Source organism: Necator americanus, chromosome II (assembly GCF_031761385.1).
Source record: "Necator americanus strain Aroian chromosome II, whole genome shotgun sequence".
Classification (NCBI taxonomy): domain Eukaryota; kingdom Metazoa; phylum Nematoda; class Chromadorea; order Rhabditida; family Ancylostomatidae; genus Necator; species Necator americanus.
In genome coordinates this window covers 3,427,981-3,453,988 of record NC_087372.1, presented here as the reverse complement: position 1 = coordinate 3,453,988, position 26,008 = coordinate 3,427,981, and the positions used below count along the sequence as shown (strand labels likewise).

The 26,008-nt window shown below is 40.1% G+C and overlaps 2 protein-coding genes across 4 annotated transcripts in view; one reads left to right on the top strand and one right to left on the bottom strand.

The window, feature by feature from the left end:
• On the top strand, positions 1-6,989 carry RB195_016766 (uncharacterized protein; the record flags this gene model as incomplete). Its single annotated transcript, XM_064183457.1, has 12 exons — positions 1-175; positions 1,696-1,803; positions 1,900-2,042; positions 2,101-2,211; positions 3,518-3,662; positions 3,941-4,094; positions 4,735-4,814; positions 5,508-5,659; positions 5,745-5,841; positions 6,104-6,171; positions 6,240-6,290; positions 6,822-6,989. The coding sequence occupies 12 exons, from the start codon at positions 1-3 to the stop codon at positions 6,987-6,989; spliced, it is 1,452 nt and encodes a 483-aa protein (XP_064039338.1).
• A 781-nt stretch (positions 6,990-7,770) lies between these two features.
• The window catches only part of RB195_016765 (uncharacterized protein), a gene marked incomplete at both ends in the record, with an annotated part of 27,593 nt that continues 9,355 nt past the window's right edge, over positions 7,771-26,008 (bottom strand). For 2 of the 3 annotated variants that reach the window (XM_064183455.1, XM_064183456.1), the window contains 14 exons: positions 7,771-7,794; positions 8,016-8,133; positions 8,555-8,621; positions 8,771-8,859; positions 8,921-9,051; positions 9,886-9,981; positions 10,309-10,463; positions 10,965-11,064; positions 11,223-11,333; positions 11,457-11,540; positions 16,940-17,074; positions 18,528-18,541; positions 18,583-18,597; positions 19,347-19,404. In XM_064183455.1, coding sequence (XP_064039334.1) covers positions 7,771-7,794; positions 8,016-8,133; positions 8,555-8,621; positions 8,771-8,859; positions 8,921-9,051; positions 9,886-9,981; positions 10,309-10,463; positions 10,965-11,064; positions 11,223-11,333; positions 11,457-11,540; positions 16,940-17,074; positions 18,528-18,541; positions 18,583-18,597; positions 19,347-19,404 — 1,197 coding nt within the window. Of the gene's footprint in view, positions 7,795-8,015; positions 8,134-8,554; positions 8,622-8,770; positions 8,860-8,920; positions 9,052-9,885; positions 9,982-10,308; positions 10,464-10,964; positions 11,065-11,222; positions 11,334-11,456; positions 11,541-16,939; positions 17,075-18,527; positions 18,542-18,582; positions 18,598-19,346; positions 19,405-26,008 lie in introns of those variants that run through there. The other variant, XM_064183454.1, reaches the window with a different exon arrangement.

Genomic DNA, 26,008 nt, shown 5'->3' with positions numbered 1-26,008 from the left:
ATGACAAGGAGTCGAATGAACTCCGAAACACATGAGGAGACGCAAAAGTCAATCCTGAAGAATGCTCAGGGTCCATCCGGTATAGCCCAAATTGAACCGAATGTTGACGAGAAACGAAAAGAAAATGGTGACGAACAGTTAACGCTGCACTCCTACGAGAAGAATCGGCGATCAGGTAACTTCGGTAACTTCGAAACATTTCAGATGTTTCCATGCTTCAAAAATGTTCAGAAATTCCCATTTCCTGCAACTTTCAACCATATACACAGAATACACACCAGAGCCCGAATCGAATAACTTTTTTCCGGTTGGATGAACGTGTTCCAGCCGAAAAAGTGACTTGATTGCACATATTGTTATCCAGAAGAAAATTGTCCGCGAACAAACGCATCACGCGACGGAAATGCGTTATCACTCGTCCTAGCGTTGGAATGATTCCGCAACAAATGGTTAGATTCCGTAACGAAGTGCCGTTGCACCGAGATCTGCGTAAGCAAAACATATGTATAGTAGGGTCAAAACGACATGAAACACGTACGCAAATGCGTACGCGGCTTCTTTCGAGGCGGTTCGGTGGAACGTAGTGGTTAGGTGCGTGGTGAAATCCTTGCTGGCATGACCCATCGCTGCAGTTGGCGACGGGCCCACCTCGGTTCCAACTGCTGCCTCCACAGCGCCGTTTCGAGCGCGTACGCAAATGCACATCAACTACACTCGTGTTTCATGTCGTATTGACGCGACTATAGTAGAGTCAAAATGGCATGAAACACGGTGCAATTGCGCAAGCGGTTGCGCACGAAGCGATGCGCTGCAGCGTAGTGGTTGGGCGGCGAAGTGAGGACCAATTCTAGCACCGTTCATTGCTACGGTTCGCCATGGTTCCACGTCGATTCCAACTGCTATCCATACCGCGCCGCTTCGAGCGCAACCGCTCACGCAGCTGCACCGTCCTTTATGTCGTTTTGACCCGACTCTAACCAAATAATCTTGGATAGCAATGGAAAGAAGAAGTCACCAACGGTTTCGTTTCAGTCGTATTTATCCTCAAAAAGACAAATATTGAATAAGTGGGCCCAGGTTCCTGCTTCCCACTCTCTCCTATGGTTCCTTCTTCATCAATTTCCTTATATTATTTTTATTATTCTCAAAATCGAAAAAGCGTCAATGATTATATTTTCCCGGATGATCGTTTTGCACGTTTGATGAGGGCAGTAACGCAAACAAATAAAGTGCACGCTAGACAAAGAAAATGCGGCATTTCCGCAACGCGTCGCGGTCACCGGGGTAAACATGAGTGGCGACCTTAACACATATCAGTTGTGGGACCAAACACTCCTATTTTGTGTCAAATACTACGCGCTAAAAAAATTGTTTTTCGCAAACTTTTTTAGAATTCTCACTATTAGATGTTATTTATGCTTCATAATATGTAAAATTAAAAAAAAAGAAAGTCATATTCGAGTAAATAATCCATGCAGAATGGTTTTTTCTGTCAATAGAAGTGACTTTTCCGCTGAGCGACGCAGAAAAAGCGGAAAAAAAAATCAGTTTTTTTTCCGCAACAACTCAGCCAAAACCCAATAAATTATTTCTTCACACTTAGCTACCATCGCTTTGTTTAAAATCCAGAAAATCTGAATCCACAACAAAAATAACACTGAACCTTGACAATAATAGCTAATCGACGTGGTTAAGATCGCCATCTTCACCCACCGCACGGTACAATCGCCATGATTGAGAGGCAAATCTCAAAAACTCAACCGCCAGCACCTTTGATGCCAACACCAACGTCAACAGAAAGAAGTAAGAAAATCTATTCCGTTAAGCATATTTTTTCAAATGTTGCTACAAAAATTCTCTAACAAATCAACCATTTTAATCACTGTAATTTATTCGTAGAATTCACCGATTCCTTCTATTGGATGTCACATCTTCACAAAAGAATTGGACTTAGTCACATTATTCTTCTACTTATTCTTACTGCTTACACATTTCTTGGAGCAGTAGTATTTTATTATTTGGAAACTCCTCATGAACGTATGGTATGTGATATAAAATATTAAGGTTTCTTACAGTAATATAAAGTGAACTTCATTCTAGGTTGTCGCTGAAAGGAAAGAAAAACTCGACGATCGACTACAGCAACTTGCTGAATATCTGAATGCAGTTGCGGAGAACAAAACAGTCGAAGAGATGGCCGAGGATGTTAAGGTACTCTTCTCAAAACATTTTCCATTTCATTTATATCGAAAATCATTTCAAATTCTGTTACCAGCACACTTATAAACTCCTAGTGAAAATTACTGACTGAGAAGGAAACGTAGTAAGAGGTTCCACTCATAATTACATGCTCTAATAACAAATAAATAAATAAATAATAACAATGATAATAGTGGTAATAACACATTAAAGGATAAAAGGATAAAAGGATAAAGTTTCTGGCGTTAATCAATCCGCTTGGGATGCGCCCCCACGATCACCTCAATTCAGAATCGTTTGGGGTTTACGAACGCCTGTCTAGCCCATACAATGATTTGCGGGGGCGATGTGTCGCGTCAGTGTTCATTTAGTTTATCCTCCCAGACGAGTCTGGTACCAATTTATCGACCCCGGAAGGATGAAAGGCTTGGTGAGCACTAGGGCGAACATTCGATCGATCATGCAGACAACGGAACCTCTAACCGCTACAAAAAAATACTTGTAAAAATATTTATCAGAAGAATCGTTGCGTAAAATGTAGTTGGAGGGATGGCACTCACTGGCACCCTTATTTTTCGAAGTAAATGACTGCATCAATCGGGGCCTTAAGGCCTAAGCATTACTCTTAGAGGATCTATGACATGTAAGCTAAAGTTGCTAATAGAAAAAATAAGTTACAGCGTCGAGAAATAAGGGCGCCAGCAAGTGCTCCCCCTCCCCTCCCCAATTACATTTTCCCCGAATCCTGAAGTTGGGGGCGGGCATATAAATGCGCAAGAACTTACGTTCGCCAAGAGGACACCTATAGCTGTTCGATTAGAGCAGGGTAGAGAGCATAGTGTGCGCGTCAAGCACATGAACTGCAAAAATCGCTGCGGAAACGTTCTTGTCAGCCCGCGAGGACACAAAAATCAATTTAAGCATAATCGACTACAACTCCATCTAAATGTTGGTAAAGTATGAGATATGTCGAAAAAAAATTTCCCAATCAATACCTGGAACATCCAAAAGACATTCTTGGCGAGCAAAATCCACGTTAAAATTTATCCAGAATACGAACATGCCGCAATTTCGCGTAAGATTGAGATTGACCGAAATCATTGGGGCACGATGTAATTCATGAATACAGTCGGATCAAAAAGCCTTGAGTTTTGTTGCAACCAACCTACCCTCGCTATCTTCAATCAGCCACAAAAGTTGAGCGAGGGTCCCATCGCGTCAACTCAAGTGTAATTGCGTTTACAATTGCAAGACAATTAAGGTCGTTTTCAACCGACTGTAAACGAGTGAACAGAAACCGAAATGAATGCGAATTCAGGCAGCATACATAGAGATGTTGGACGTCGAAGGCACGTACAAGTGGTCAACATTTTATCGATCTGCTGATCCAGAAAACAACTACAAATGGACTTACGGAAGCAGTTTCTTCTTTGCGATGAATGTGTACACAACAACTGGATACGGTACGTAGGGATCCGATTATTTGAAAATAAGTAAGAGGAAAAGTTCATGAAATGACTCAAAAAACATAATAGTGACGTCTGCTAGTGATTTATGGCCGCTGTTACGTAGGACTGTTGATTTGACGCAATTTAAAGTATTACAACGTACAGCGACATTTAACGAGTGCATAAAATTCAATCGTCTGGCAAATAGTTTTATTCTTATGCGATAACACTAGATAGAAAGAAGTCAAATCGACGCAGAGACCGTAAATGCATGAAAATCACGTGATCTTCAGGATCAATTGCACCTGAAACGCGACCCGGTCAATGGTTTGTCATCATATACGGGTTCATATTCGTCCCAGTGACTTTGGTGGTGATTCGTGACCTTGGACAATGGGGTCTACTTGCGATTACAAAGGTCTATGCAAGGATTCTTCTGAAGTACAGGTGAACAATTTTCTTTGTAACTTCGTCCACGTCCGTCCTCGTAGCCAGCTTTTATCGGAGATTCTTAAAGGCATCACTCTACGAATCTGAGGTGGTACGGATTTCAGGTGGAGTATTCGTATACGGGATAGGAGACTATGGAGAGGGGGTGATTCCGTCCATTTCTTCCTAATTGCCGTAAAAAACGGCCCGGAAGATACGGCTCCAGGCGTTTTGGCGCACTATTTTCTACAGGGAGTTCGACTGGAGCGCGCCAGCCTTGTGCGGCGCCGCATCTTCCGGGCCGTTTTTTACGGCAATTAGGAAGAAATGGACGGAATCACCCCCCCTCTCCATAGTCTTCCATCCCGTACTACGTACTTCGTACTTCCATACGAATACTTCACCTGAAATCTGCACCACCTCAGATTCGTGGGGTGACGCCTTTAAATCCGTCATTTCCCTGTTCTAACATCATGGGAACAGCTAAGCACCTTTGGGTGATTTATATCTAAGTCGTGAAGATTCATTTTACCCATTTCTTATGCTATCTAATGTAGGATAACTGTAAAGAACCACCTTTAATCTAAACACATCTAATCTAAACACATCATATAAAACGCGAGGCTTGCTGTATATATTGTGAAGATTATTGTTTCAGAAGATGGCGTGGAACGAAATCAGAAAAACCAAATGAAGTGATTCGTCTTCCGATAGTTATCAGTGTTCTCATAATGATAGGTGGGTTCTAAAATCAACTAAGATTACATTTTTAGGCTTAGTACTTGCTAGCATTCAACGAACATCATCTACGATGCGAGCAACTAAGACACTTTTGTCACAACGGAGCTATAGTATAGTCAAAGTGACATGAAGCACGGTGCACTTGTGCATGCGGCTGCGCTCAAAGCGGTGAGGTGGAGCAGGACGGTTAGGATCTGCTGAGGACCCTTGCTTGCTAGCACCATTCATTGCTGCAGTTCGCGATGATCCCACCTCGATTCCAATCGCTACCTCTGTCGCACCGCTTCAAGCGCAGCCGCTTACGCAACTGCACCGTGCTTCATGGGGTTTTAACCGATTGTACTTTCTTTTCTTCTCCGACCTCCTGCGCAAAAAAAAAAAAATCCTAAGAAAACGGTACCTTATGTGATAGCCGTCTTTTAATAACTTCAACTTGCACATGTACACCCCTTATAATTACAGATAGCTCCTCTGCTTACTAGAATAATGAAGACAGGAAGGGGTCGCCACTAGATTTTGAGGGCTCCGAGACGCAAACTTGCAGAAAAGCATCGGTATTTGTCTGTGAAAAAAAAAACAAAAACACAATTTTAAAGGTCATTCGGATAAAAACACTAACTATCGTTCATGCTACAAACCAATATACATCTAGCACAATTAGTGAGGAGAAATTCAAAAGACAAGTTTCAGCATTCCTTGCCGTCAGCACGGTGTTCATCTACTATTTGGATGCATTTTCTGGTCCGCCTGGTACTGGTCTGGATTGGTTCCATTCGTTTTACTTTTCTTACATGTCATTTACTACGATCGGTCTTGGCGACGTTATGCCAAATAATGCTACGGTAAGTGCATAGTATGCTTATTAACTAATTTTCAACGATACTTGCTGCTCGACAGTTACTTTATACCCTTTATCAACTTCTTTAGTTCGCACCTATTGTCTCCATCCTGTTCTTCCTCGGTTTGCCAATTCTAAAGGTTGTCAACAGGATGACATATCTTACAGTGGAAAATGGAGCATTTGGTAAGTGCTTTTTAGGACTTAAGTACCATCAGGTCGAGTCGACCTCACTTGTGGTGTAATTATGCAAACGGCTGCGTTCGTTCTGGCACAATGGGACCTTTGCTCAACTCTGCAATCTGTCGGAGTTGACCGAAGGTACCATCCCAAGCGTAATCGCATAGTTTACACCATGAGTCAAGTCGATTTGATCCGACTGTTAAATACTCCGAGAAAGTACGCATTTATATTATAGTTTTTCTGTTTGTTACAATTTAAATTCTAGGAATGCTTACCGTTATCGAGAACAGAATCGATAACTACTGGGAAGGAAAACAGCCTTCAAGCGGCGAAGTAAGTTTCATCGTAAAGAATTGGATAAACTGAAAGCTTAAAATCAGTCAAAACAGCAAGTAATTAAGGTTGAAAATGGAGCAAAAGAAGAAAATGCCAAGGAGACCGACAAAGACGAGGTGAGTAAAATTCACTTTTTGAAACAGAGCATGAATAAACCATAGAAATTTAACGAAATACGAATATTACTGTGACCGAAGAAAACAGTAAGAAGTCTGGTCACAGATTTTTTTCCTTTACTAATATCTCACGCTTCTACTTTATATTTCAGAAACGTGAAATTAAAAAAACACAAAATTTCCCGAATAGTTCTCAAAACAGGCAAATTAGGAGTTGTGGAAGCATGTACCCGTTTTACTTTTCTTACCATGTACCCATTTTACTTTTTTTCCACTTTTGATCTCTTTAATCATACAAAAGAAGGTAATAATTCGCATCAAAACATTCAAAGCTGAGGTTTCGTTTAGTGAAGTCGATGTTAACCAAAAACTAATTGAAAGTAACTCCTAAAAAGAACCAATGCAAGCTAACTCATTGATTTTTTTGTGGGCTAACACTGATGTTATTATTTAAACCCATCTTCAGTACTAATTTTGACACTATAGGTGTTATGTGGTGTTAAAATCATCACGATGGTTTTTTTTTTTCAGATCCCCGCCGAATGGGTGAACAACATCACTATTCATTCGATTGCCACATTCATGAAAGCGAACAAGGATGTGTACGGTGGCAGTTTTGGAAAAGTGAATCTTCGTGCGGCTGACGTTCTCCCACAGAACGAACAGGACACGGTTCTATCCAGGAGATCACATCGTTGACGTTCGAGTCGTTCAGAAAAAAAAAGCGCAGCATTCACCGGTTTTTGCTGGGTTTTCTCAGTTATCCAGCACCAGATTATTGATTCATACATGCTCATGCTCTTTAACGTTAATGCGGAGGAAAAATGATTGTAGTGCATTCTCAGATGAGCTCAGTACCCAACATTAGGTGGGTACCGTTGAAATCTGTTCTAGCTCTTTATTGGCTACTAATTCCTACCTAATAATCTACCTATCTATTGTTTCGCCCTGCTCATACAACTGAAAAAATGTTTTAAATAGATCTTCGAGTGAAACGTCATTGGTAACGGGTTCAATGATAAAGATTTCTTTCATATTCCTTATGCTACAATATGTCCAAGGTTATGACTGCTTAACTATGTCGTATTTCCACCCTTTGAACAAGCTCCAAACGGAAAAAGAAACAATTATTAATTTTGATTAAGATTTTTCAAAACTTCTAAATTATTCCTAACTCCATTCACTGGTTACTGTACTACAACTTTAATTACATCGAAGGAATTCTCTGTTTCGGGTAAAAAAAACTAACTGTAGACAAATTTAAACACTCTCTCATTCAACACAAATTTAATTATTGACGAAATTGATGCATATAACAGCAAGTCAGCAAAAACTCATCAATTTCATATAGAGACCAACATAAACTGCACGTAATAGAAGCTTTTATTGTGCTCGAAGCACATATAAATTAACAAAATGGTAGCAAAGTAGCACATATAATAAGGCAGTAACTCGTCCATCACAACAACGACATTGCACTTCATTTTCGTCGCATCAACTCAAACTGAAAACAGGAAAAAGTAGAAAATAGATCTTAGCTCTCTTTGGAATTTTAGTTGCTGCTCATAACAAGTCACCAGCTAAATTACGGTACCCAAACCACTTCAAAAAGAGAGCGTTTGAGGATTTTTCATAAATATTTTAGCATAAATATTTTATTTTATATAACACGAGTTATATTAGAACAAAACCAACGCAAGGAAGAGATATATATGATTGCACTACCTGCTCTGAGATACTTCGAGGTATGACGAAATTACGTTCCCCGTCCAAACTGTTTTGGCTGAAAACTGTCCGCACTAATCGGTGACCGTCATCCAAACCCTCCGATTCCTCTTCGATCCTACAACAAAAGTTTTTACTTAAAGAAAAGGTAAACAAAATTGTGTCATTTAAACGAAACGTGGCTGGCATCCTTGCCATGGTTGCCTTTTCGTTGTTTGCCGCACCGCGATTATACCCACTGATCGATGGCGTCTCACACTGTCAGTTAATGGTGGACAATTGGGAGTGGTCAAGTACTAACTGAAGTGTTTTGATGGGACCCAGAGTGACTGGAATGCGGCTAGTAACGGAAAGGGAACAATGAAAAGAAATGAACCTTTCAGATAGAACCTCTGAGGAACTGAAGGATAAAGTTCCTTAGAGACTTTAGAGACTGGAATGTTCCGTGGAGTAAAATGACGAAAGTGTGAGTACAAGCAGTTTCCACATTTCAGTAACGAAGTAAGAAAAAAAACTACCTATGAAAAAGAAAAGACTACCTATGCAGCTGATATTTCGATTGAACTTCCGACTCAGCACAACCATTTTCATCCGCAATTTGAGATCCTGAACTATAAAGAATGAGGGAGATATGCACAATTGATTTATCGTACCATATAAAGAGTAGAAGCAAGTTTGAACTCCTCTTATTATGAACAGATTCAAGGCATTTCTTTTCATCCAAAATGGAACCTGAATAGATCAACTCAACGCACCATTTGTTGATGAAATTACATCACTATTGATATAGAAACTGTCACTAATTGAACCAGTCGTGTCAATCGGTGATCCGGTAGAGTTAGGACTAAAATGAAGGTAAAAGCAGCAATTGAACGAGGAAACTACAACAGCATAAGAGCTCTCACCTTCCTGTGCTATTCGTGCAACGACTTGGTTCCTCTGGGCTTTCTATATGGCGAGTTGCAACATTCGTTATTTGCGGTTGCCGTGATTGACTTGAGGGCACCGATGGGGGCGAATAAGATGGTGCAGGGATCTAGAAAACAATTTTTATACATAACAAATTTAGATACACCAAATAGGTAGAAGTTATTTAAAGAAAGTTTTGGTTAAAAAAATGTCAAGAGCACAATTTTGCTGAAGTCAGAAAAAAAAACTTCTAAGTTAGCAAATATTTGCGCATTGATAATGATAAGCTTCTTAATCTAATCAACACCTAATCACCTCACTTCCAAGGCCTTTTTTCACCTACTACCATTATTTCTCAATATTACGAAAAAAAAAAGAGTGAGTGCAGAGCAAGAAAGTGGTGACGTTAGTGGTGATGTTATGAAGGTACCTTTACACTCGTAGTATATAATCAATTCAGTGCAGTTGTTGCGGACAGCATTTGATACCGTACTCTTCTAATAATATCGAATCATCTTTTACCGCTTTCATAAACCAAACACAATATGGATATTGACTACGTGACTGTACACAAGCTTTTAAGAACTATTGCATAGCGTTATGAGAAATTCAAACAAAAACGTCTCAAAAGCTTCATGTGCAGTTTTCGAAAATTCGAATTTGCATCAACATTCGAAATTTAAGGCAACTTCTCATAACGCCGCTGTATTCCCATTAAGAGGCTACAACCACTTTATCACAAATTTCCGGCTACTCACCTGTGTAGATGAAACTGTGGATGAAGACTGAAAACTGATTTAGTAAATCCCTAACTGGTATTTCCTCAATTCAACTCAATGTGTACTTCATCTTCACTGTCAGGATCAAAATCCATCACTTCCCGCCATAACGCGGACCTTTCTTTCAAAAACCAGATTATGAAAGGAGTAAAAAAATCATTGAGTACAGTACAAAACTCAACCTGAAAGTCCGGAGGAGGAACAGGAAGAATGAGATTGTAGGATGAATGTGAGATGAATCCTCGATGAGATTTCTGCTCAGAAACAGAGGTTGTTGTCTGAAACAAACCAACTGACAACATTTTAAAAAACCCCGCCATAAGATTGAAAGAAACGAAAAATCGCTAGATGTTCATGGACAACTAGTTGAACAATAATCAATAATTTGTTGATGCAGTTCGTAAAACAAAAAGAAATGATGCAGCTGGAAGCACATTTTAGTCTGCTTTAATCACTTCGGAATGAAATAACAAAATTAGTAAGTGCACAGAAATGTGTTCAATCCAATACGATACGTAGACAAAGTGCGACGAAAAAGACGTCACAGCTCCCGCAATTCACCACTTTAACGACACAAGTACAGTATATGGAACCATCAAACTAACCCTGTCAATAGAAATAAGGTCTTCAATTCTTTCACAACTTGACGACTCATCTTCATCATCTTCAGGAATAGTAGCGCAGCTTTTCGTAGTACCTCCTTCGAATGACGTTATACGACTGTCGGGAGTGCCAAGCATCGGAGGAACCGGCGTTCGATCTTAAAACAGATCTAGTAATTTCATAGAATAGCAGAATACGCCTTTAAAAAGTAACTAGAAATAGTGCAGCGTTTTGGACGCCCTGCAAAGAAAAAAATATACTGGATTGTGATATTTACTGATAAGCTCTTAACCACGTAGCTTTCATTCTGACTTCCCATTTAACTCTAACTGTTTTTTCTATAGAAAAATCGAGTCGAAAATCCAACACGGACTTCATATAAAAAAGCCGTCAACTAAGTTACCCCTATATTGGTTAGTCAGCGATTTTCACGTAACTACTACGAAGACCCAGCCGAATCTGCTGGGAAACTGACAGCTGAACGACATAGATGACTATCACCACTCATGCGTCGTCTTTGGCACAATCTGTCGTTTATTCATTGTGCGGTCTATCGAAAAGAAACAAAGATGAAAGGAAAAAGTGCCAACAAATAAAAAACTATAAACTATAAAAACATCAGGGAAGAAAACTATCCAAATAGAATAAATGCACGTACATCGACTTGCATTCAAAGGCACAATCAACGTCTTCCCATGACTTGATCTTCGTGGAGGAGGTGGGCTCTCCGATGTAGTTAGTGAGACAGGCAAAGTAGGCTAGAAAAAAAAACATGGAGGAAGAAATAACACTTGGTAGTAAATACATGTTAAAGATAATTCATCTAATCTAGAACGGGTGTGGTGTTCGTTTCTAATACTTAAACACAAAATCGAGTTTAGAATCACATTTATGCACAACATTGCCGATCACTAACTCTAGGTAGCTGAGGTGTGAGTTCAGTAGGTTGCGTTGTTGGCGTTACGATGAGCGGTGTCAAGGTGTCGAATTCATCAACTCGTGCTAACATCAACGCAAAAAGTCCCTTCTGAAGTGTTCTCTTTTTCTCACAAAAATCTTTGCAGCTATATTCTCTTCAGCAACAATTACACCACAAAAGCAGAGAAGGCAATTAAGGTAATTACAATCACGTACTGTTTATTGTACTAACTTTACATATCACTTCACGCCGTGTGTATGGACTCCCTGGCTTCTTTTTCGACCGTGAGCAACAAAACATGACAGGCACACAGACCTAAGGAAAAAAGTATGTACACCTAAAAGCAGAGGCTCCAATAGATGCAGAAAATAGTACAGAGCTATTGAATACAGATGAACAGGATTGGAAACTTTTCTTCAAAAGTAAAGTTTAAGAGAACACGTATAGTCGACTTGAAACAAAAAAAAGCACGGTGCAGTAGCGTAAGCAGCGGCCCTCTCACCGGTGCGGTGGAGACTGCGGTTGGAATGAAGTTAGGACCATCATCGCGAAGTGCGGCGAGGAATGGCTCAAACAACGGTCCTTCTTCGATCCTGACCGCTACATTCGATCGCACCGCTTCGAACGCAGCCGCCTAAGCAACTGCATCGGGGTTCACTTCGTTTTACCCCTACTATAGTTCTCGGAATCGAGAAGTGGTAGGATTTTTTCTTTAAATGAATCATTTCTGTGCGTTGGTGATCTCAACAAACACGCTTCGCTATGATTTCGTTTTGCAGTTCGACATAGTTGCAAAATGGAATATGTCTGCTAGTAGTCAGCTCTTTTCGAGCTTACACACACTAGGATCAAAACGACATGAGGCACGCACGCCTCGGTTGCAACTGCTGCATCCGCTGGGACGTTTCACGCGAGTACGCAAATGCACCGCAGGTACACTCGTGATTCATGTCGTTTTGAACCGACTACAACTTCTACAGCACACGCGAATGTCCCATCTTTTAGCAGTGGCGCAACGCATACGCGTCCTCGCTATGAATCACAAATGCATTTAGTGGTGGCGCGTGTCAAATGCTAATGTGGCACCCAGAATTAGATTTGATTGACGTCTAGCTGTCGGTAATTCTTCGAATAACTTCACAAACAAAATTTGATAAAATTTGAATCTCAAAGGGATACAGCCACCGTTTCTTGGCTCTGCAGAAACGCTGTCATGGAATAAATCAAGTATACATAGAGTTAGAGTCTCAACAGTGCAATAAATCTTTTCTCGACTGACTGAAAAGTGCATCTTGAAGCTTACCGGAATCTTCGAATGCTAGAATGGCGTGAAATACATATCTGATAGAGAAAATGAAAAGTTTCTCAAAAAAAAAAACGATGAAAGTAGTATTCTATGGAGCTTACAACAATAATGAAAAGTAAAATTATATGCAGCTGCAACGATTTTTATTTGAAAAGTTTAGCCCATTAAACAATATTCCCTGCATGGATGCAATATCGGATCGGGACCCAACAGTAACCCAATAGTAGCACCGCGTGCACAAAGCATGCATAAATGAAATTAAATGAAATGCACTTTCGCAAACAAATATATCACGGCAAAGGCATGTTTCATAAATGCATGATAATACCTACCATCTGTAAATTAAACGAACGTTCGAATATTCATTGAGGGCAAGTCGAATACAAATCGGCGCCATTTATAATACGTCTAGTTTTAGATTAATTTGACAAATATTGACAAGAAAAAAAAAGAATTTGACTTTGAGAGTCAAAGGCGTTGAGATGCCCGTTTGAGGATGAAAACTGCAAAAATCCATAGAGAGATGGTTTAAAAACAGCACGTGGAGAACATACGCCATGTGATTAATGTGTCAGCTAAGCTAAATGAGATGGATGCACTTTAAGAGGGAATAAATGGCGAGATTCTCGCCGCAACTCGGACAGCCTTTCGATCCATGCATAGCATGCAGAAATCCCGGCTTAAATACGAAGTTGCGCGATTGAAAAAGAACAATTTCACGGGAAAAAAAAACTTCGAAGGTTTTTGTGCACAATAAATCAAGTATGTGTGCACGGAGGTATGCAGGGATGACCAGGGAGTCAATCAATAAACAGGAAAGAATGAAGATCTTTAATAGCAAACCTAAGGTAATAGACTAAATTATAAGCAGTTTCATCCTGAAAGAAATCCCCTTCAATACTTGGAACTTTGAGCGTGTATATGCTACTCCATGGAGTAAAAAAGTTCAAATTCAAGGAAAAAAGTAATTTGATTAGAAATACACACAAAAACACATTCGAACAAATACCAAAACGTAGAAAATAAACTCCTCAAATCAAAAAACTGTGGCAAATCCTGAAATGGTGAACATTGGCAATTTAAATAGAGAATGGCAATGTTGAAACTCGAGCAAACACATGCGTGAAATTCCCATGAGATGAACTAAAGCGGTGAGAGAGAAAGAGCGACGGCCCCAAACGGGGCACAACAAACCCGACGGCAGTCCCGCACACTTCAAGCGACAAGGCAAGCCGCCTTCGCTTCGCCATAACCATCGATGAACCAGAAAAGAAAAACAAAGCCGGACGAGTCAGCGGATTAATAGCAGCCGAACTGACAACTAACTCTTCCGAGTAAATCATACAGATTGCGCGGCGACTTGGCTTCACCCTACCACATAGGCTTTTGAAGAAATGAGGACGAAGACGGAAGCCTTTCTTCATCTTCTATAACGGCGCCCGGAAAACAAAGTTTATTGGATTTTCGAGAAGGGTAAAGCCCAGCGGAACAGACTCGATTAATGAGTACACCAGGAAAAAAATGATGTAATTATGAGACAGTCCAACAAGTTTCTCAAAAAGAGGGACGTAATAACAAATTTGTTCTTTGAAAACGAAAAAAAATCATTCCAAAACGACAAAAAGAAATCTATATGCTGAACTCCTAAATGCGTACAACAGAAATTGGAGATGGCAAAATTTCTAAGTCTCTAGCTTTATGAACGTCTTCCATATATTGATTTTTGATCAGCTGCCAACGAGGTTGTTAATTGATTGATTACCTTATGTAATTTTACATGTAAATTATACATGTAACTTCCTTTTTTTTTCTTAACTACTTGCGTCTTTCCGACCACATTTGCCAAATATTAGGTGTTGTGGGTTTTTTTTTCTAAATGCAAACAGTGAAACACTCTCGCTCTCTCCACTTCTCGCTTTAATTGTGACTGCCGTTGTTAAAAACAACAGCCAAAGAATTCCTCGTCTCTGATCCACTAAGTTCTTCTAGAACTCAAATTGTAACAACCATCGGCAGACAAACAGCGAGTTTTAAGTGATCGACAACATATTATCATGATATTTCATCGTATTTTCAGTTATTTGAATTAGTTCAATTAATTCATAAACATACGCAATTATGTTCAGGAAGCTACCCACTCCCACTAAGCTTTCACTGTTTAAGAAGACTACTGGCGGATTCCTTAAGGAAATAAGTAACTAGAGGCTTTTTTGGGTTGTATTGAGTAACGTATTTATGCACTACCAATTTTTTTAATTGTGTAATGTATTGTGCTAATATTTGTGTTACCTGTTATCTGCATACTTGGTTCATACACACCGCATAACCATAAAATAAACAAGCAAATAACTTTGAAAAAAAGCAGCGAAAAAGGATGCTTCAGCGAAGTTTGGCTTTAGTGGAAAAGATCGCCAGCTATCGTTATCTAACCGCATCTAAATAAATCTAAATCAGTTGATAAATGCTTCAACAAGAATCAGTTACCTAAAAAATTGCCATTTTTTCAAACTTCGTCAAATCTGAGGGATACACGTCAAGGAAGCAAAGAACACTGTGAAGAAATCAAATACAGTACTGTTCCAAAAGCAAAACAATCATTTCTCATAACCTAACGTTCTATGCTAAGAAGTGAAATAGAACGAAATGAAATTGAATAATTTCCAAGGATGCAAAACAATTTATGGTTCATAAAGGAAATGCTCGACAAAAAAAAAACTTGCCTTCGAAGAATAAATAAAGAAGAAATAGTGTACGAATATTATTGCAGTTTACTTAGCGCGAGAGCTTAAACATGTATCATTTAGCAAGTATGTGGAACATCGTCGTTGTCGCAACTTTGGTACAGTAAGGTTGAAAAAATCGATTTCCGTGTTGCGTTCGATTGCCGAGCGTACTTTCATCCTAGATTAGTTACTTGACCTCTGCGGCGCATTCTTTGCAGGACTATGACTACAGAGAAGAGTCGAGCCACTGTGACTAAGACCTCGATTACAATTGCAGACCAAATTTGCGCTGCTTCAATAGGCTTCTGAGCCGGCATCAAGTATATTTATTTATCTATTTATTGATTTATTTATTGATTGAAAACACCTGCAGGTGTGCCATAAAAGAAAAGGAAAACAAGATGGAACAGAGCTCACTAGAATTTCGCCTGAATTTTACACAACAAGACTGGCCCTTCAAAGAATAAGTATATCTGTCCTTGGGATGACAGATAGGATAGAAACGAAACAATCAGGGCTTTTTTTTCTCCAGTTATTTCGCTGGTTTGCCCACGCAAACTCGGTGGAACGGCGCTTCGCTGCGAGACCTGGGCGATTGCTGCTGAAATTTTCCCAGTGCTAAAGCTAGTGGGAAGACATTTTCTCCGCGTAGTGCGTTTATCTGCGGCAAAAATTTTTAATTTATAACTATGTATCCAACCAAGGCACTTTTTTTTCCTAGGGTGCGTTTAACCAGCTTGAAGAATTTTATTGGATATGGGCTCTGGTTATTTTGATCCGACTCTATGAACAGCGAAAACTATGGTGGATATCAAGCTGATCCTTAGTTTCTTTTTCTGTTTTTCTGTCTCTTTTGATTCGCATTTGGTAATTAATTGAATTACGATCAGAAGGATCCAGGACGGTGACGCCCTGCGCACTAACCAGCCGTTTTTCGTCATCTACATTCCTTCTCAAGAAGATCAACACCTCCCGTACTTTGCTACCAAACCCTATATTCATCTCGATACATAGGATGACATAAGAAATCGTGATTTCATTAGCTGTCTGAAAAATTTGCGCTGAGAACTGTTTTCTTCTTCACAGTTCTAGCAGATCACTTGAACATGATACAAATTCGACACAGGATTCCCATCCCGATGTTCGGTCTTAGTGCTGTGAATCTAAACTGGCGAGTGACTTGCAAATATCTTCGTTGCGGGTCCACCCACTTGACGTATCAGCCGAGCAATACTTTAGTGATCGTCGACCGACAGCAATGAACGCTTCGATTCGAGCGCGAACGTTTACGTAATACTACACCATAGGTTATGTAATTTTCGCTCACGTATACTTCTCTTTACTGCCCTTTTCTACATTTTAAGCAGTTTTTTTGTGTCTCCAATTCTTTTTCTACTATTAATTTTACTGCACTCGTACTTTTCTTAATGAACTACGCTAAGCATACGAAATGAATCCTTTGCAAATCATCCTCTGCACGCTCCCAACTCGAAGTTCCAGTTAGCTCAATTACTCCGCTAAAAATCCACCGAAACATAAATTATTGCTAAGGTCTTTGCAGAATTTGAGAGAATTGTGTGATGCAATGGAGGATACAGTACAGAAAAATCGTAAACCACATAATAACTAAACTCCTTCAAAAAAATCTTCTCCTTTATAAAAGAAAGGTATTCTTGGCAACTCACCAGAAATACAAGACCAGCTATAGCAAAAACTGCTATAGCGACGAATGTCTCGAATGAAAGATGGAATTGGCTGGTCGAGAAATCGGAAATCGCCTTGAAACATGAGAACAACGTCTCGCGCACTTCCATTGCTCGCTTAAAATCCTCGAGTAAACAACGTGAAAGAAGATGAGCAAAAATAAACAAAGAAGAACATAAATAGGACATCACATATAGAAAACATAGCGCTCATTCCTACCAAAGATAGTAGGAGCGTTATTTTTACGTAATTATAACTCTAAATGTCACTACTTATGCTAGTCTAAAACTATTTTGAAAGACATATTAACAGGGCACTTATGTTTGCGCAAGCGACCGCAACACATCAATGGGACTCTTTTTCTGCGAGCGCCGCAGCCGAAGTATCGTGTCGCGGCAACCCAGGTAAACATACGTAACATACAGGGTCTTTTCATATTGATAGTGCCCCAATCTGGGATTTCACTCTTACCTTGTCTAGTAATTCATGACGAAATTCCAATAACTATGGAAAATTACCTAATTTTTTGAAAACTCTTTGGTTCCATGTGGCATATCGTCAGCTACGTCAAATATTTTAGCCCTTTTTTCATTACAGTACCCTTTGCTCCTTATTTCCAAATCACATCTTTTGTTAAGTGAGCATAGCAGACTCACAATGATCGCGATCCAAATATCCATAGGAGGAAGGACCACTCTACTGGTTCGCCCCAAATATGGCCCTTATGGCCTTTTTCAAGCTAATTCTTTGAAGAAAAAAGATCAATTGCGATTTTATCTATTCAATGTAGTTTATGTTATCAATTTGTGCATTTTATCCACTTAACGAAAACAATTTGAAAGTTAATCACAAAAGCAACAAAGGAAGACTTTTTCTGAGGTTAAAGCAGATTCTCGAAGTATCGTGGACGAAATGAACAGGGATTGTTGTTGTTTGTCTGCGGTGCAGAAAACTCTTTGTTGGAGCACAACAACAAAATAATACTGGTCAACTGAACAACACTCAAGCAGAATTTTGGCGCTGTAATGGCAAAATGTTACTAACGAACCCTCCTAGTTAAAAGTAGTTTGTTTGTCTGGATATTCATGTTGGCTCATTCACAAAACATTCCATTAATTATTCAATATTTTGGCAACAAACATTTTCTCGGTTTTAGCACAACTGGAAAGAATAATAGGATTCACTGCTTCAATTGAAATTAACCAAAAACAACAAATATAGTGGAAAAGGGGAAAAGTGAAGAAATGTTACATTTTTTGCTACAATGTATCGCATGAATGCAAAGAATAATTACGAATGCCGAGACTTATTTTTCCTATATTTGCTCGTACTATCACGATGCGAGTCCTTTTTGAAAAAGGTGGAGGGCATGTGGCCGAGTTGCTAGGGACACAACAACGCAGAAATGTGTTCGGTGAATAATAATGTTGATAAAAATGATGTTATTGTTCTCTCTAGTTGACTTCGAACCTCCAATCACAAACCTTTTTACCGGTTTAAATCCCCGAATATGCTAGAATAACAAAAAAATCAGCACTTAAAAAATAATGTATCAGGGAATTGATTTACCTTCACGTTTCTTCCTGTGGCACATCAGCTAAATAGGTAAAAATAGGACAAGAACCATCATTCTCATAGCCTGAAAAGAAAAGTTCAGGGAAAGAATAAAAAGGGAAAGAAGCATCTGCGCTGTAACAATTGATGCAAAGACGCCGAGGGGAAAAAAGAAAACTTAAAAGGATAGTCTTCCTGCACGTACGAAGAGGCGAAATAAAAAAACGAGAAAAAAAAAAAACTCCGCAAGACAGAAACAACACGTCAAAGAAGGTAACCGTTCCTCTGTTAACTGAGTGCCATTTCATAGGTATAGAGGAATAGGAATAGAGTTGTAGTCGAGTTAAAAAGACCTGAAGCCAGGTGCATTTGCGTACGCGGTCCGAAGCAAAGCAGTAGTAGCCAGCAGTTGCGATCGAGGCGGGACCATCGCTAGCTCCACTCGGACTGCACAGGCGAGTGGAGCTGGCGTTGGTCCCAACTCGGTAGCAACCGCCGACTCCACCACGTGCCGCCTACACGACTGCAACAGCTTTCAGGTCACTCCAGCCCGACTTTGAGTCCGTAAACACTAAAAGGATAAAAAAAAGATAAAATCACTGGCGTATCAATCCTCTTAGGATGCGCCAACGCGTTTTTACTCCAACTCATAATCGTTGAGGTTTCGGAACGCGTGTTAGCCTATACAACGATTTGCGGAGGCCAGCCGATGATCTAGTCAGTGTTTTTATCTTCCCAGACAAGTCTGGTGCCAATTTGTCGGCCCTGGTGGGATGAAAGGCTTGGTTTGCACTACGGGAGTTTCGAACCATCGATCGTGTAGCTACAACTGACCTTTAACCGAGTGCACCACACCCGCCAGAGGAATAGTATGAGTAATAGATTTCAGTGCCTTTCAAATATTGATAAGACCGTTTTGATTGATTTTCCTGAGCCGTAATCAAGACTGGTATTCATCTTCTTCACCAGCTAACAGCTAACGCTGCTAACGTTTCGTCGTTACCGCCTTCAAGCAAATCAATCAAAACTACATATTAAATCATGTCAAGATTCAGGGAAAGACGAACATGGACACCATTGATAAAACAATTCCCTTCCGTAAGGAAATTCGTGTCGTAAGATAATGAGATCACGAAGATTTGTTAGTTTTGTTCAACAAAAAAAACCTCATTTAAGAGCTAAGAATCTAACTAGAACCTTATCTGGAAAGGAACCAAAAATCGACATAGGCGGATGGAGAACTCCTGAATTCGTCTTACGCTCAAAAAATGATGAATAGTCCCGTGGCTGTCAGCTTCTGCTAGATACGAGAAGAGCGAAGAATAGAAAAAAAGCTAAAAATCGAAGTGAAAGACAAAAATATTCGAAAATTAAAGCGTAATGGAGGAAAATGATGGGAAACACAGGAAAAACATGGGAAACAATAGCGATTATTGAAAAAACGTCAATCTTGAAATGAATTTGGTTGGACATGTTAATATTTCTACATTTACACCACTATGATCTAAAGTTTCATGTAAAAGACTGTTGCTATGAGTTGATAATGGGTTCCACCTGAGTGCAGCCGTGTCAAACCGACCCGGAAGCTTGGTGCAGTTGCGTAAGCGACTCTACGATCGACGGGGGACCTTCGCCAGGCCCAACTGGCGTGCAAAGATTGGTGAAGGTCCCATCGCGTCACTTCGAGAGCAGTCGATTATGTAGTTGCAACAGGCTTAGGTGGTTTTGACTCAACTGTAACATTTGTCACACTCATTGATCTGTCTAATCTCATGGGTGGTCATAGGGTACGTCGCCATAACGGAGAAGATTTTGAAGATAGGAAAAGGAAGGAAAGGAGAAAGTTTCTGGCGTTAATCAATCCGCTTGGGATGCGCCAACAGTTCCACTTCAATTCAGAATCGTTTTAGAACGTTTGCGAACGTGTAGCAGGTCCGCACAATGACTTGCCGGGGCTACCCAATGTGTCAAGTCAGTGTTTTTACCCTCCAGGACAAGTCTGGTACCAATTTATCGACCCCGGAGGGATGAAAGGCTTGGTGAACACTTTAGAGATAAGATCACGATATTACCGAACCACGGATATCTACGAACGGCAGGGAAATCCTCCGGTACTACGGTACGATCTACACTCTCATTTGTAACTAAGCTATCCAGCAGTAGACTTAGAATTTGCTTTATTAAGGGTCCAGGGCGTTCGAGCGGATAAATCGCGTTCAATCTTACCTTTTCAGGCTCCGAAGACAGGTTAACTCCCTATATGCTAGCCAAGAACAAAAGATTATGGGAACCTCGTGTCCAGCTCAAGTTAAGAACATAAATAGTGGATGAAAGTGAGTGAAACCCGAAATTAGCAAGTCGATGAGAGTTATCATATTTCAAGTTATTTCGTTGAAGTGTTCGAGTTATGCGAATGATTGAAGTTTAATGCTTAGAAAAAGCAGTAGGGATCCGATGAATCAACGTAAAGAAAAAAGAATATCCTTGTTTTGTAGAAGTTCTCATCATAACCTGAAGCAAATTCCAATTAAACCTGCCTAAGAGTAAAGGCAGAACGAAATTCATTTCGATCATCTTCGATCATCGTTCTTAGCATTTTGTCTTTCACTGATACATCTCTTTGTCACAATGTTTTCGGAGGTACTTCTGAGGTTTTTTGTCTTTGAGTGCTTGTAAGAAACAAAGAAAAAAAAACCATAAAATCTACCGCAAAAGAACAGAACTCAATTTTTGAAACTGTTCCACCATTTTCTCCCGAAACTTTCTTTTCTCTAACTTTCTCAACCGCTGTTTCCTTGTACCTTTCAGGTTGGGTTAATCTTTAATAAAACCAACTTTGTGAAGACCGGAACAACAATACGAATATTTTCTGGAAATTTCTGGAAATTGTACGAGTTTGTCCAAGGAATCGCCGTGTACGTGTGACGCGTACGAATACACCGAGAGAAATGAAATTACTGCAAATCCTTTACGAAGAAGTGTTGACCCCTCCCGAGACGAGTGGATACGAGCCTTTGTGACGTAATTCCGTGCTCCTAACTGGAACATTTATGAACGATCGCTAGGGTCTACAAATATGCAGATAATGTGGAAGAAATGATATTTCCAACACTAAAAATAAAACCAAGAAAAACTATGGATTTGTGGCTGTTTTTTGTTTTCTTCGAAAAATTTCATTTATAGATCCAAAAACAGCAACATATCTGGAAAATTTTGGACTAAAGCGGAAAAAGTGAACAGTGGCGGTGATGTTAGAAACGTCTCCACCTTGAAAGTCCTAATAAAGCTTAAGATTTGGAAAGAATGATGCGACAAACATATTCCCCTTAGTCCTCTGCCACGCTCCAATCGAGCCCGCAACGCGGCCATCTAAGCAAACATAAACACATCTCTTATTGCTATGATTTTCGATCAAAATTTTGAAAAAACACTGAAAAAATCGACACATAAGAGGTACAATAACGAACAATAAACTAACAAGACAATTACGAAGGAGTTAAAATTTCTGAGGAAGTATGTAAGTAGACGTATGTATAGTACTTAGTATAGCAGTATTGTATGTACGTAGTATTTAGCTCTCATAAAATAATACGGATACAATCTGCCAAAGAAAAACGTCTCAGGCGGAAAGAAAGCAAATCATTGCGTTGTAAGACACGACAGGATCGTATCAGGACCAGCTCTTCCGCCGAGAAAAAGAACGAAAAACGACCTGATAGAATAATCATGGACGAGTTTAGAGCTTTAAGGGAATATGTTAGGATAATTAGAAAATAAGTACGCTTATAAAATATGATGGATATAATCTACTCAAAAAGGGCAAATCTGGCAAAAAAAAACCATCGGATTGTCATAATCCAGCGCGACAAGACAGGACAATCGTATCAGGACCAATTGGTCCTCTCCAGAACAGCGAAAGAAAGACAAAGCCATTGAATTTAAGCCCGACTGACAATTCGGATGTGTGTGTACCCCCATGGTTTCGATTACGAATGACATTAATCTCGCATCGATGAACAATCGCCGGCCGTTCACTCCTCTCACTGAAATCACAGGGGACCATGGAGACAACACTGAAGTGATGTATTGGTCCCGTCACGATAACACGATATTGAAAGAAATTTCGAGAACCCCGGGAAAGAGACGAGAGAGTGGAGTGGCTGGATTCGAGGTCAGGAAGTTTTTACTTTCTTCCGTGCTTCATTTATTCAATGTTACATTTTTCCTGAATAACAAAGAATTTCCATCCGGTGCCGAAAAGGTGAAACGATCAAATAAAAACAAATTGACCACTTAGGAGTCGAAAACAATTAGTTATGGATGCGAACCGTGTCGTTTTCTCTTTGAAAAAGTTGTGTTTAACATTTACGTTTATATTCCGTTCATCACGTGCCTCCGTCATCAACCACCCTAACCCTCCAATGAGTTCGATTTTTGTTTCAGAGTAGATTGTTTTTTGTAGTACTATTTGTTGTTTATTGTCAACGTTATTGTTTGTTTGTTGTTTTTTTTTTGAAGGCGTACAATTGACATCCAGAAGTCAGTCGGATTTATCAAGTCAGCGCCTTTATCCTCTCGGACAAGTCTAGTAAAGGTGGTTGAAGGTCCCAGTTCGATTTTTCCAGCGGGTCCCACCAATTCATCCCCGCAATCCGATTCCCTTGCAATCGTCGTTTTAATTCGACTACAGTAGAAACAAAGGGGAGAGAAAGAGAAAGAAGAGGTTGTGCTGAAAACATAGCTCCATCCTATTAATTTTCATTTTACTTAATCTCCAACCCAATCGGGATCATTTCTGGCGATGTTTCACACTCTTAGATTCGAGTATAGCATCAGTTCGGCACATAAATTTAATTAGTGGACGGTTTTCGAGAAAAAAAATCCAAAACTGCTCCAAACGGCTAGGGCTGAGCCTTCTCCGATATGAAGGATATGAACTGTAGATGCGGATTCCGTGGTTAAGTGACTCCTCTGAGATTTCTGAGACCCAGCTTGGGAAAATCTGTGGGAGCTTTGCATGAATTTTCAATTTTCCCCTACTATTTCTGGTATATGGAAGAAATATAGAGCATAAACAAATATATTGTGACGGAGCGAGTTGAATTGGTGACTTCTTGGGGAAATTACTAGATTATCTATTTTATTGTGGTTTATTCAGCTTCATCATGGTATGAACGCAAATACGAATACGATCTCCGGTACTGCGAAAAGCTACAGTGCGACTAATACGCTTAAAGAGGATATCTTGTGTCTAGCGGAACCATTTTTCGAACTTCCCCTGCTATTCTTAGATGATACTTTCCCCTTTTTTGGATTTTCGCTTTTTAATTATCAAATATTATTTAAAAGGATAAAGGATAAAGTCACTGGCGTATCAATCCACTCGGGATGCGCCAACGCGTTTTACTGGAATTCGTAATCGTTGAGGTTTTGGAATGCGTGTTGGCCTATACAATGACTTGCGGGGGCCAGCAGATGATCAAAGCATTCTCCTCGACAAGTCTGGTACCAATTTATCGACCCCAAAGGGATGAAAGGCTTGTTGAGCACTAAAGGGGATTCGAACCCTCGACTGTGTGGCTACAACGGACCTCTAACCGACTGCGCCACACCCGCCCAATATTATTATACTATGTTTGTTATATTACCAAATAAACACATAATAAATAAACATAAAGATACATGTCTGCTTGAAACAACAGAGTAATGTTTCGCTTCAATCAATGATAGAGATTATTTACTGGATGATAGAGACATAGGTTTTTGTGCCGTTCTTGAACGGATCGACACACCGGTTCAGTCGATTGGTCGCTGTGTACCCCGGAGGAGGGACGAGGGAGGTCAGAGTTACGGTTTTCTTGAAAACTGAAACCAAATAATTACTACATACTAAACTAAATAAAAATACCAAAAAAACATAGTTGAAGCTTCGCTACCACTATTTCGCAATAATCTGTTTTCAGGAAAACCGTAACTCCGGCCACTTCGCCCTACCCCCGAGGCACATACCGACGTCGATTACTAATGTTCCAAAGAATTGATAGAGGCTAGAGTACGATTCAGTACAAGTACAGTTCGAGGGGATAAAGGGGTGATCGTGCAGTTCCTAATCTAAAAACGGCAAAGCACCGCAAAGGTGGCGCGCTCAGTCGAACTTAGAAAATAGTGCGCAAACGAAGCATCATGGGCCTTTTTACGGCAGTTGGAAGAAATGGACACCTTTAAGTCTCCCATCGTACGATACTAATGCGCCTAGTTGTGGGGTGATGCCTTTAACCGTGATCTTATTTCCGGAAGTGAATAATTGAGTCAGATGGGGCTCTATAACCCAAATATTGTCAAGAGGATCTATGGTATTCTTAGGTTAATAAGAGAAAAAAGGGCGAGAGAACTTTCACAAGAAAGAAAAAAAAACGAACAGAAAAAATAATAACGAAAAAAAATAAGGATAGAACTCCTCTACCCCCTCCACTAATTACACTTTACCTCAGATCGAGTACAACCTAATACAACTGGACGATAATAAGCAAATGATAGTGAGGAGAAATCAGAAAGTCGATGATCACGTGACTATGCCCCTTTAGGATCTTTGGGGTCTAGAGGTACACGATACTAGAGGGATAAGGAGAAGCGCCGCTAGCAGCCGCTGAACACGACTTCAAAACCTAGAACTCACGGCCGGGATGTTGCGCGAGGGTTCGCGCTTAGCCGCCGGTAACCGAATGAACCGAGTTCAATTCAACGGCGATCCACGCGGAGAGACAAACGAGAACGGCGAGGGAACGTACGCGGTTGGCGAACGAGCAGAGAACGCAGAGAGCGGTCACTCGGGTTGATTGCGCGCTCGCGCGGGCATGCGCTAAATGCAAATGACAAATTAGTTGCGTTTCTATTGCGATCGTGATGTGATAAATTAGCATCGAAAGCGAACGCCGAGCATCCACACACATCATCTCAGACAAAATTCCCCCGAGCATTTAATTCCCTATAAGAAATAAACCATAAAAGAGAAATTGTTTCGCGTTCATCAGTTCGCTTTGGGACCCATCAACGAGTTTGACTCCGACCCAGAATAGTTGCTCTTTTTTGAGCATGTTTACGATTTATACAGTGACTCGCTGGAGCTAGCCGCTGGTCAGTATCTTTATCCTTCCAGACAATTGATCGATTCTATTTTCTTTGTATTTATTTGAGGGATAAAAGACTTGGTTGCCCGAAAGCGGTTTCGAACCATCGACTGCGCAGCAGACACAGCGAAGGTGAGAAGGTGAAGGCGCGAAAGGGCCACTTGCCTATTGTTCAATTTCTTTAAATTTTTATCTATCCGAGGCTACATTTGTGGATATTTCACATTCTGGGGACGAATATGGTATCCATTCACCAAAATTTCGATACGACATATAAAATAGATGGGCAGTCTTCGAGAAGAGAAAAGATTGAAATCGATTTGAACTGCTTCTCGTGGCCAACCTGTGTATTTATTCCTCGAAAACTAC